The following is a 13,028-nucleotide window of genomic DNA, read 5'->3' on the forward strand; positions in this document are numbered from 1 at the left end:
GCAGCAAAGTAATGGCAGCTGGAGTGGCCGGATTGATTTTTCCATTACGACCCCTCTGTATACGTTTATTTTGAGTGGTTTACATGAAGCATAATTGGTACCCTGACTTTAAAGCTGGAGTGGGAGTATTGAGCTGGGAGGGAGAAGGATGACAACTGATGGAAAAGAGAGGGAGTAGCCTAGCCGCCAGATGAGACTATGAGGAGGGAAGGAAAGGAAAGAGAGGAAAGGAAAGAACTTGGCAAATATGACAAAGTTACCAGTTGTTCAGCAGCAACCAGACTGCAGCACATCTGGAACACATCAGTAAGTTGGAAAATCTTACAAGAAAAAAGCAAGAGAGGGGAGAGAAACGAGGAGTGGTGAAAGAGAGAGGCCCGGTGGTGAGTCACTTCTCTGCTATTCCACTCCATCACTATGTTTAAACTATGTGTCCTTCTGTGGCCTGAGACACAGGGCTTCCCCCGCGGTCCTCCCTCTTTTCACTCCCCTCCCTCCCCTCCCCTCCCTCATGGCTTCATGTTTTAGGGGTCTCTTTTTCCATCTCTCTCTTCCTTTTTGTTTCCCCTCTTTCTATTCATGCCTTGCCACCAGTTGCTAGTTCAGATTTTCGTCTCCCCAGCCTTGACTATTTTATAGGTGTTTAATGGGACTAATGTAAACAGGACTGTTATCCTTGTTTATAACTGTCTCTCTGTGTAAACTGGGAACAGGGAATGCAGCGCTTGTGGAGCCAAGTGGGTGATGGGTGTCAGGAGGGATGGGAGGGATGGGAGGGAGTGTGGTCAGAAGGTTTCCTTCTGTGAAAATGTCTCATCTTATCTCATTAAATGTCTTTTTATGGCTGAAAACAGTTGTTTTTCACTGAAAGACTCACACGCTGCCATCACTATCAGTCCCTCAGAATCAAACAGCAAGAGCTTCTTTATATAGACGCCATAATGCACCAATGCTCAATAGAAATCCATCGCAGAGGAGGAATAGGATATCTTTCCTAATGACAGTATCTTCATTAGAACTCAGCGCATGCAGCTGCACAACAGGTTGTGGTTTGAGTACTTTGCATCAACTGGAGAGAAAAAAAGCCTTCACTGCCTTGCAATGGGCACAGATGAATGCAACCATTTCACACCTGCTCTCGGTTCTGTAGGGCTTGTCGAAAGCATGACATCACCCATCATTTTCAGAAAGGGCATTATGAAACCTGGAGCTGAGTTTGGCGCTATTTTGTTCGATCTCTTTGAGCATGCAAGCGAGCAAGAAACGAGGCTGAGTTATATCCTTATCGAAATCTGTCAATCTGCAAACCAAAGGAAAACTAGCTGAAAAGATGAGTCAAATAGGCTAATTGATAAGCTCATCGAAAGCAATTTTGATAATACATTTATCATAAATAATCAAGCGTCAATGTTTGGTTTCTAGCTTTGCAAATGTGAGGATTTGCTACTTCTCTTTGTTTTATATCATTCTGAGTTGAATATTTGGGGTTTTAGATAGTCTTTCTTTTCTTTTTGGACAAACAACCAATTTGAAGGAGACTACAACAAATTAAGAAAATAGTCATCAGCCTATGTAAGCTCAAAAAGAAATAGCACATTCATTCTTGTACAAATGAACAGTTCATTTCATAGGCAATAAAACACACCATTGCTCAATCCAACAGACTCAATGGTTTTCCTGCTCCAGGCTCACGTGGTTGGTTTGGTGTGGTCAGTAGTGGTTTGCTGACTTTATGACTCTTTTCCACTTGTGCTACTGTTATTATTATTAGTATCATGTAAATTTCACTTGTGGTCACAGTGGCTGCTTTTCAGCTACATGTCCAGGGTAGATGTGATTTGTTTATCCTTTACCAAGTAAAGGAAGCTATTAGCTACCAAACTCTTGGGGGAAAAAAAGATATATTTGAGTTTTGAGATGTTAGAGGTTTTCTCTGAGGAGCTGCATCTGAAAACACTTTTTTTTACATGTATTTTTATTGGAAACCAGAGATGCACAAATATAAATACACAATACAGATACAGGTTGTAGTGTTTTTGTAGTTTTTTGTATTCCCCCCCCCCAGCCGCTTTGTGTTGTGGTAGAACATAGAACATAAAAAAAAAGAAAGAAAATAAAACAAAAGCTCGATGGTGTTTTAAGCCCCCAACGTCTCCTTCCAGGCAGCGCTGCAACTGTTGACTTCAAGGCACCTAACCCTAACCCTAACCTTAACCTTAACCCTAACCCCAACCCTAACCATAACCATTGCCTAATCAACTTCAAGGCAGCGCTGCGACCGTTGACCTCAAGGCACCTAAACCTAACCTTAACCCTAACCATAACCATAACCATAACCATTGCCTAATCCTAGTGCCTTCCAGGCAGCGCTGCCTGGAAAGAGACGTTGGGGGCTTAAAACACAGATAAACAAAACTAAACAGAAATGACAAATGAAAAATCAAGGAAATAAACAGAGAAACCAAAAAGAAACAAAAAGAAAAAGTAAAAAATTTAAAAGTTAAAACAGACACCATAAGGAGAGAGCATAGTCAGGATGCCTGCTTCAAGAAGAAAAATAACAACTTAGATGCGATAACAATCAGACGGGGTCCAGAGAGGTAAGATTAACATAACATAAGTTAACATAGGAAATGACAGGCTGCCATCTTGTGTGGAATTGGGCAGATGAGCCTCTCAGGTTATATTTCATCTTTTCTAATAATGTTGTAATGTAATATGTAACCAAATACGTCTACGGGCAACAATGAGTGAAGCAAAAGCTATAAAATCTGACTGTTTATTGGAATGAGGAGGTACCCCAAAGATAGCTGTCAAAGGTTGTTCTAGCTTTAACTTTTAGCTATGCTGCTTGGTTGAAAATAATTCTAAAAGTATGAGATCACTAACTGAAGAAGAACTTAACAAGGCAGTTAAAAGAAGGAAGGAAGGAAGGAAGGAGGGAAGGAACAAAGGAAGGAAGGAAGCTCTACCTCGATAAAGCAGAGTATAAAACACAAAGTAGTTAGGGTCATAGTAGTAATAAAAGTAATCCCTACCTCTAGCAGTGTAAAAGAACCGTATTCTGTTGTCTTTAATGTCTCTAAAAACATGGTGTCTATTCTTCTATGACATCATATATTCCTGACTAAACAAGCAACAATCAAACCTTACATTTGGAACAAAGCAAGTCCAAGTATTATTTATTATAATAGCACAGAAAAAAACAGCAAAACATCTCTCTGGAAATATCCAAAACTGTTGGTAACTTTGGCAGTAAAAAGGTGTTCCTACACAATCCCATCCCTCATAGTAAGAATAGGTTTCCAGGGCCTTAAAGATGCTGTTTTTTTTTAGAATTTAAAACCCAGCAGCACTAGATTCACAGCCTTGTTAAGATTTCAGACTGGTTTGCAGCGTGGATGAGGTCCCTGGGAGAGGGAGTGGAACAAGTGAAGAGGGCCATGTTCAGAGCACGATGACAGACACAGTGTGGGGTCGGTGGAGGCTGTGGCGCCACGCCCGTCAGAGGACATGAGCATGGAGGAATGCCAGAGTGAAATAGTCTGCACTCAGCGCAGGAATGCTGTTGAGAAAGCAGCCTGGAGCTTGATACGAGGCAGAGAGCACCAGAGAAGAAGAAAGGGAGCGTTCACCGGATGATTTGATCAGACGTTAATGTGCTGCGACGAGTGTGACAACAGTGCACTCATTGTTTGTGTTTTTAAATTGTTTTTTCATGGTTTCACTTGTTGTTTCAACCATTCATAAAAATACAATAACAGCATTATGTGTTTTCATAAAAGGGCATGTAGGAGTGCAGTGCCAGTTTAAGCCCTCATATGGTCGTATTATGTACTTCATCTAGAACGTTTTTTAGGCCAAGGACCCATTAGCTGAAAGAGAGACGGAGTAGGGACATCCTACTGTACATACAGTATATTGTATACAATTAAGTTGCATGTTAAACTAGGCCGAATGGATGAAAATAAATTGATATTAATATATTATTTATACATCATGTTTAATGTTTAACATACATGTGGAAGGTACAGGGAATTTTTTTTCTTCACAAATAGGCCAATTTATCTTTGCTATTACTCATATGTTGGATTCATGTTGTTGTATATTTTCAGACACATTTTAATTTTTGAAAAAATAAAATTTTTTTAATATAATTTGGGCCGCCCATATGCACTTACTCTGAGGATCCCCTAAGGCAGTGTTTTTCTCAAATGGGGGTACGTGTACCCCTAGGGGTACTTTGGAGGACTGCAGGGGGTACGTTATTCAGTTACAAGGCTGTTGTTACTTCTACTGTCTTTTTTTTCTCCAAGTTTGTCGCTTTTTTTTCAAAGTTTTTGTCGCTGTTTTTGAAGTTTGTCCCCTTTTTCTAAGGTTTTGTCGGGTTTTTAAAAAAGTTTTTGTTGTCTTTTTTCATTAGCATTTAAATGTTTTCCAGGTGCAAGGCTGTTGTTTAGTAAATCCATCGCTGACATCGCTGTATTGTTCCTCTTTATATAGACTTTTTTGTTCTACCAAAAATTATTTGCGCTGGTTAGGGGGTAAATGGCTTTAAAAAACTGTTCAAAGGGGGTACATTATTGAAAAAAGCTTGAGAACCACTGCCCTAAGGGGTCATGGACCCTCTGTTGAATATTGCTGATCTAGAGGTCATTGAAAATGATATGAACTCAAAAATCTTGCTTACTTATTCTTTTTAATGTCTCTGCTTCTTACAGATTTCTCTGCCTTCTCTGAGTGGCTGACGTTAAAAATCTAAAGGAAGTAACTCCCAATAGGAAGAGACTCCTATCTCACAGGAACCATTCCAGCTTCTCACTTCACCTACCACATCATGGCTGTAGTCCTCCACTCGAGCCCCCTCCTATGGACACGGTTGGCAGCCCTGATCTTCTCCTGCGTGGCCTTCTCCGTGGCTGTGCATGGAGGCAGACTCTTCCACGGCACCGGAGACTGGTGCATCTTCTGCTGGGCCTTCAGTTTCGCCGGGACTCTGCTTGTCATCCTGGTGGAGCTCTTCGGCCTTCAGACCAGGGCCCCTGTTTCCTGGAAGAACTTCCCTATCACCTTTGCCTGCTACGCCGCCCTGCTCTGCCTGTCCGCCTCCATCATCTTCCCCCTCTACTTCCTCAGGGGCTCTTCAGGCCCGAATGAAATCCGCGACTACCGCATCGTGTCAACCGTGTTCTCCTGTCTGGCCACCATCGCCTACATTAGCGAGGTTAGCATCAGCAAGGCGCGTCCGGGCGAGGTGGCTGGCTACATGGCCACAGCCCCTGGCCTGCTGAAAGTCTGCGAGACCTTTGTGGCCTGCATCATCTTCGTCTTCGTCACCGACCCCGTGCTGTACGACCGTCACGACGCGCTCAAGTACTGCATGTCTGTCTACTGCATCTGCTTCATCCTGTCGGCGGCCATCATCCTACTCTGCATAGGCGAGTGCACCGGCTGCCTCCCCTTCCCGTTTGCACGCTTCCTGTCTGCCTACGCCCTGCTGGCCGTGGTCCTCTATCTATCAGCAACCATTATCTGGCCCATTTTCAACTTTGATCCCAAGAATGGCGGAAACAAAGATAGGCCCTACAATTGCAGCACCGCGGTGGGGCTGTGCACGTGGGATAAGTGCATGGTGGTGGCTGTGCTCACAGCTGTCAACTTCATCCTTTACCTGGCCGACCTGATCTACTCCACCCGCCTGGTGTTTGTCAGCGCTTGAGGGAAGAGAAAGGGTGTTAGGCCAGCAGTATGCTCCAAATAAAATTGAATTTGTCAGGTTCTCACAGGCTGTCAAACTGCTGTCAAACACAGTGCTCAAACAAATGCTAGTATAATCACTGCGACTCCGGTCTGTTTGTTTAATAGCCTCTAGTCAGAAGAGCTCATGGGTCATAATGGGAGCAGACTGAAGAGTTCTTCCACAACTGGTATAGTTTATTGTATTATTGTAATCTAATCTAACTCCATTTGTTGTTTGAAATTTGAAAATTAAAGGATTTGATTTCACTTTAGTTCTGGTACAATGAAATAGTAGGAGAAGTAGTAATGGCCCAAAGAACTACATGCATATGCAATGGTTGACCGAGGATGTACTGGAGACAAGGTATGGGGGCAGTGAACATGGCTTTTTAAAGAGATCGATAAGTTCAGCTGACCAACCTGGGTAATCAAACCAAACCCCCCCCCCACTCCGCACACAAACTCCCAGTTTAGCCTCTGCAAACTTGCCAAATTTGATTTTGTAAAGTATACTGCTTAGGACCATAGAGAGAGAGAAGAGGGAAAGGTTGAGGTCAATGGCTATGTTTACACGTACAACAATATTCCCTTAAATTACTGAAGCTTACTGTTCATACATGTCCAACCTTGCTTCCAGTGACCTGGATAGACTCTTATCTTGATTATGAGAGACCTGAATGTGATTGCTGGATCTTTGTATCTGTTTAAATGGCAGATCATTGCCAATTGTAATACTCAAAATACAAGATTAGTATAGTAAAAGTGTACATAAGTAAAGTTAGATAAGATTATTGTATGTATTATGTATACTGGAGTAAGCTATTCAAATAATTTTAGAAACAAGACTCTTAACATGGATACGACACCCACAATACTATGTGCATGTAAACATAGTCTGTAATGACAAATGAAGAAAAACCAAAGAAAATGGCGGCTTATTATTGTGTTTTTGTTACATTTTTTGGCATAAGGTATTTGCCAGTGCTCTGCCTTAAATTTATGTTCAATTTGATGTCAGTTGTGAAAAAAAATCAATCAATCGATCAGTATTTCTGTTTTTAACCACTAATGGAGGAAATTTAGAAAAGCTGTAGGGAATCAAGATTATGTTAACTGTTAAAATATCCAAAAATCCAAGACTTTATAGAAAGTTGAATTTCTGTTTTGTTTTTTGATGATTTCATTAAAGGAATTGACTGTTTACTTTCCCCAACAGTATGCAGAGCAGCTGATTGTATCATTTATCATTTTTACACAGCTCCAATGTTGTGAGAAAAATATCAAGAAAAATGTACTTGATGTTAGGGCTAGCTTTTTGCTCCTGTTATGATATATGTGTATGTATATGTATCTGCAAGCTACAATCAATGGCAAGAATATATATGTGGAAATAACATATGCAAGATTGTGCAGTTAAAAAACAAGAAAAGTATCTTTAAAGTGCACTTAATATTAGTTTTTTCTATGCGTGTTTGAACTTGTGGTTTCTCCAATTATCAAAGCATCTATTAGCACCAAATTCACACCACTAAATTCATATTTGTGTCGATTGGATCTATAGTTTTTGTACTGCTGTCGTAAATACTCTGAGAAAGAGACCAAAAAGAAGTTTCTCTCTCTAGATGTTGTCAGTGTTATATTCTTTAGCTTTTTTTTATATTCCACTGTTTATGTTTCAATTGTGCATACCACATCAGTGTTGTAGGAAAACATAATCCAGTGTTTCAATAAAACCACATGTAAACCAGATGTGTGTGTGTGGTTGTATTGTTTTATGTTTTGGTTTGGTTAAAGGTGCCAGATTACCCACTTTCATGGTCATAGGGTCATAGCTATGTGGCAATGTCAGTCAGTTGGGCCACCATTTTGGTCCAGATTGAAATATCTCAACAAACTATTGAATGGATTGACATGGAGTTTTGTACAGACATTCATGTTCCCCAGAGGATGAAATCCACTGACTTTGGTGATGCCCTGACTTTTCCTCTAGCGCCACCATGAGGTTAACGTCTTTGGTTTGAACTGGAACTACTGGATGCATTGCCATGAAATTTGGTGCAGATATTCAAGGTGCCCAGAGGAGGAATCCTAATGACTTTGGCGACTCCCTGACTTATTATTATTAATAAACGCCATTAGCAGGTCAAAGTTTTCACATATCCAATGAAATACCTTAACATCTACTCAATGAATTGGCACAAAGGTTGGTCAATGTTTCCATGTTCCATTTCCTTCACAAATAAATATTTCTATTACGTTAGCATTGACATTGCGATGTTAGCAGTCTGAAATCAGCATTTAGCTCAAAACTGCACTGTGCCTGAGTACAGCCTCAAAGCCGCTGGCGTGGCTGTAGACAAAAATCTTCTGAAAATAAATGTAGTCTGAAGAGTATTTCATTTAATTACTTTGGATAGATAGTCCTCATAATACTGGGTCCTGCTGTAAACTGGCATGACTGATCAGATTAAAGGAACATTTATGGATACTATGATGCTGTACTTTGGATATCCATACTAAAGTAAACGATTGTTGTGATGGATTGATGTAAAAGGGTTGTTACTATGGCTGTCAATTGATGAAAATATTTAATCACAATTAATCCCATCAGAGTCCTAGTTAACTCGTGATTATTCACCAAAAAATCATACATTTTTAATCTGTTCTAAATGTTCTTTGAAAGGGATATTTTTCAATTTTTCTGTACTCAAGTGGTATTTGAGACTTTGAGTGTACTCCGGTGGTACTCAATTCCCACCAACAGTCTATGCAAATAACTTTAGTCTTGTGGAGAGAACCATCTGGAAGGGCTTTGAAACTCAACTTGCCATTCAAAATACCCTTTTCTTTATCCATTTCTGCTCAAGGAGCTTTGTTTTTACTTCCTGATTTCCCAAACTACAGAGGGCCCGAAGCCCAAATCACAGAAGGTGCGTGCGTTTATTGCGCATCAAAAAAATTAGTGGCGTTAAAAGGAATTTGAGTTAACTTGCGTTCATTTTGACAGCCCTAGTTGTTAGTATGGCTGATACAATTGTTTTGGTTGTCAAGACAAGCAAAAAACAGACCTCCTATGTGACAAACCAGGAGCTACACAAGCTAAAGCGTTCAGTAGACTCGCCGTTCCTGAGCTGTTGCATGACAGTGTAACGTCATGGGAGCGCTGTAACTATTTATACTTGCGCATGGTGGTCGCAACACTAGTTACAGTCTTCTTCTTGAACAGAGGTGTCGCAACTGAGCAAAGGCCATCGACTTTGCTCTTTCTACGGACTAGAAGAAGAAGAAAAAGGTAAACAATGGCAGAACTGGCAGCAGCATTGACGTCAATGTTTCGATTTGATTCGATGACCTACTTCATCTGATCAAGCCTTTCATTCACCATAAAAGAACTCATCTTAACCCGGTAAGTTTACAACAGAGACTTGCAGTCACTCTGAGAGTCCTGGCATCCGGTTGCCCTCGAACTCGTCCACGCTTCCTGTTTCCACTTTGTCGTGCGCCACTGAAAAAAATAGTGTGGTGCACGACCTCTGAACCATTTTGACATCACATTGGCGCGCAATAGGTCGGGAACGGCGACTGTAAAGAGGCCTTTAATGAGATCTTTAATTGTGCCATGTACATGTAAAAAACTTTCACAAGTGATATAAATGAATTTACTCTAAGAAAAAAGAGCTGATTGTTTGACCTGAATGTGAACCGAGTATAACTCAGCATCTGCTCTATGCATACTATTTATACTTCTCTGTTTACTTTGTCTCTCACCACTCTCTACTTTACCCACCTCCTCCCTCCACTGCCACATCCCCTGCAGCTCTCTGCAGACCCCAGGGCAATGCACAGGGTCTTGGTCTAGAATGTATCTCAGGGCTCCAGAGCCTCGACTGGCAGGATCAGTGGTGGAATGTAACTAAGGACATTTACTCAAGTACTGTACTTAAGTACAAATTTGAGGTACTTGTACTTTACTTTTAGTAATACTAAATATACTTTTTAGTCTTTTCTCTTCATGCCACTTTCTACTTCTACTCCGCTACATTTCAGAGAGAAACATTGTATTTTTTACTCCACTACATTAATTTAACAGCTTTAGTTACTAGTTGCTTTACAAATTAAGATTTTTGCACACAAAAAACACATGCAGTGTACCCAACAATATAATGTCTACAAGTCCGGCTGAAATGATTAGACCATTAAACACTTAGTTGATTGACACTGCGACAACTGTTTGGCTCGTTTCCAGTTTCTAAAATGTGAGGATTTTTCTGCATTGAGTACTTTTACTTCTAATACTTTAAGTACATTTTCCTGATGAAACTTACATACTTTTAGTAACATTTTCAATAAAGGATTTTTACTTGTAACAGAGGATTTTTACAGAGTGGTTTTAGTACTTTTACTTAGGCTAAGTAAAGGAACTAAATAGTTTTTCCACCACTGCCTGTAGAAGATCAGTCTCCTGTTATACACTTTAAAGGGTAAAACAGAGTATTTTTACAGTATGGTATTAGTATTTTCACTTAAGTAAAGGATCTGAGTACTTCTTCCACTACTGAGGAGGATTGACTACTGATGACAACTGCTTCTGAGGAGCAGAGTGCAACACAAAAAACATTTCAGTCGCCTATAAATCTATGGCCAGGAAAGGAGACGGCAACGACGCCCTGCTCTGACACAATGATATATCGTGGCGTTCATTTTGTTTAAGGAAGGGTTGTACCTTCTAACATGGGAACATGGCTACTACAATAGCAAGCCCAGCCACTGGCAAGTCAGGAACACCATGACTCAACTTCATACATATCCATGTGCAACAGAGCTTGCAGAGTTACTTTGGTTTACAGAGTTTATACATATTGCAAAATACGTTTCCCTGAAATGTTATGAAATTATTCAAATGGCCAGAAAAAATATTAAGCTTACATAGAAGTTGTTTGACTCAGCTCAGTTTGCTGTCTTTCCTTTTGTTTTTCTCTTGCCTTTGTATGTAAGTCTTGTAAGCCCTTGTGGGCTGGGCACTTTCTGGGGGTATGTGATTTAAAATAAAAAAAATATTAATTTATTCATTCATTCACAAATCTCAGAATACATTCAACCTTCCTGTTGTCCTCGGGTCAAATATGACCCATTTTCAAAAAGTTTCTATATCAGAAATTTGGGTTTTCTTTCAACCAAATTAAAAATAACGTGGATGGTTCCATACAACACTCCTCACAGGTAAAATAAATGATCAGTTCCCTACTTTCATTGAATTCACTTTGATGACGTGAGAGCAGATAGATAAGAAAGGTTCAAGGTAGGTTCACGCAGATAAATCTTCAGGGAGGAAAACAGTTCATTTTGAATTCATGATACCAAAAGAATATTTGTCTCTGGGTATCATCCTGCAGATTTCCTTCTTCCATTTGACCTAAATGTTTTGCACAATTTTAGTTTAAATGTTTTTTTTCTGGTTTATTTGTTTACATTTTTGGGTGTCATACATTACAATATAGCAGGACTGTCATCTAAATATGTAATACCATTCACATTTTATTAATCCACATGCTGCTGGAGTTAAAATGTTATATACTGAGTTCCAGCTTTTCTTTTCTTTTCTTTTTCGTCCCTTTCTTATCTCCTTGACCTTTTAAGAGTTGATGTTGGCAAGATTCAATGTCTGCTGTTATGAGGTTAGTCTGCACTGCTTTTGTCTGTTTTACACCATCTCCCAGTAAGCTTTGCCACTGTTGTGTATAGCAAAAAGTCCTATGGGGGGGCTTCCTACTCTGCTGAAGTAACTAAATTAATTCTTGGCCTTCCCACTTTGACCCATAAAAAGAACAAAGAGTGTAAGTCATCAGCACTACAATAGCTTGATACAATCTTCAAATGAAAGAGGCCATAGAAAGAAGTGTGTTCTCAAACACAGCATCTTGTTTCCACTCGTAAAGCGCATGTGTTGTTCTCGACAACCAAGAATCAAGTGTGTAACAACAAGCACCCTGGATTGACAACATAATACTTAACTGAGAACATGCGACACATCCAAATAACAGCCACAGATGTGGTTGGCCCCGCCATTCCTCCAGTGCTGAGGCTCATGTCTCCTCATCTTCCCACACATACTTCCCTCTTCTCTTTCCAAGCCACCGGAGTCTCAATGGCAAACAGCTGCGCAAGCTGTCTGTGACTAACAAGGGAAGTCATTTTGTTGGGTTGTTCCTCAATATGCTCATTTTATTTCAACACATTTGTGTTCTCTGACCCTATATTGACTCTTGACTGTGTCATGTGTGGTTGCTTCCAGTACACAGTGGTGGAATGTAACTAAGTACATTTACTCAAGTACTGCACTTAAGTACAACCTTTTAGGTAGTGGTACTTTACTTGAGTCTTTTCTTTTCATGCCACTTTCTATTCTACTCCGCTACATTTCAGAGAGAAACATTGTATTTTTTACTCCACTACATTAATTTAACAGCTTTAGTTACTAGTTGCTTTACAAATTAAGATTTTTGCACACACAACACATGTAGCTTATAAAGTACAATACCTGTTCAATGTTTTATTATAAATTAAACTACCCAACAATATAACGGCCTACAAGTCCAGCTGAAATGATTAGACCATTAAAGGTGCCCTGCCACACAAAACTTTAAATATGTTAGGTCCATATGTGTTTGTGTTATGTCGTGAATGTGAAAATGAACTGCTACCTCCTCTGTCAGCTCTAACCACTGAAAAGAAATAAGCGGAGAAATCAGGCAAATTACAAAAGCTGGTCAGTCTGACGTGGTGTTGCCTGAGCTCATTACTATTCATGAGCTCGCCCAGTTGCGCTGGGTAAAGGATGCTGATAGCCAGGCTCCCATTGGCTAGCTGCTTGCCAATCAGAGTCAAGCAGCTTAGCTCATTGAATATTAATGAGAACTTTCTATACTTTCTATACCATGCTAGAGGCAAGCAAGTCCATAGTAGAACTTCAGACATTACCATAAAGTAATGAAATACGTGTGGCAGGGCACCTTTAAACATTTAGTTGATTGACAGAACTGTTTGGATCATTTCCAGTTTCTAAAATGTGAGGATTTTTCTGCATTGAGTACTTTTACTTTTAATACTTTAAGTACATTTTCCTGATGAAACTTACATACTTTTAGTAACATTTTCAATAAAGGATTTTTACTTGTAACAGAGGATTTATACAGAGTGGTTTTAGTACTTTTACTTAGGCTAAGTAAAGGAACTAAATAGTTTTTCCACCACTGCCTGTAGAAGATCAGTCTCCTGTTATACACTGCCTT

At 39.9% G+C, this 13,028-nt stretch overlaps 1 protein-coding gene across 1 annotated transcript in view; it reads left to right on the forward strand.

Annotated features, from left to right (window-relative positions):
- The window catches only part of si:dkeyp-66d1.7 (myeloid-associated differentiation marker homolog), a 9,083-nt gene extending 1,595 nt beyond the window's left edge, over positions 1-7,488 (forward strand). The window contains exon 2 of the mRNA XM_031298110.2: positions 4,722-7,488. Coding sequence (XP_031153970.1) covers positions 4,838-5,719 — 882 coding nt within the window. The 5' untranslated portion in view covers positions 4,722-4,837 and the 3' untranslated portion in view covers positions 5,720-7,488. The remainder of the gene's footprint in view (positions 1-4,721) is intronic.
- Positions 7,489-13,028: the final 5,540 nt, after the last annotated feature.

This window comes from Sander lucioperca, chromosome 9, assembly GCF_008315115.2.
Source record: "Sander lucioperca isolate FBNREF2018 chromosome 9, SLUC_FBN_1.2, whole genome shotgun sequence".
Taxonomy (NCBI): Eukaryota; Metazoa; Chordata; class Actinopteri; order Perciformes; family Percidae; genus Sander; species Sander lucioperca.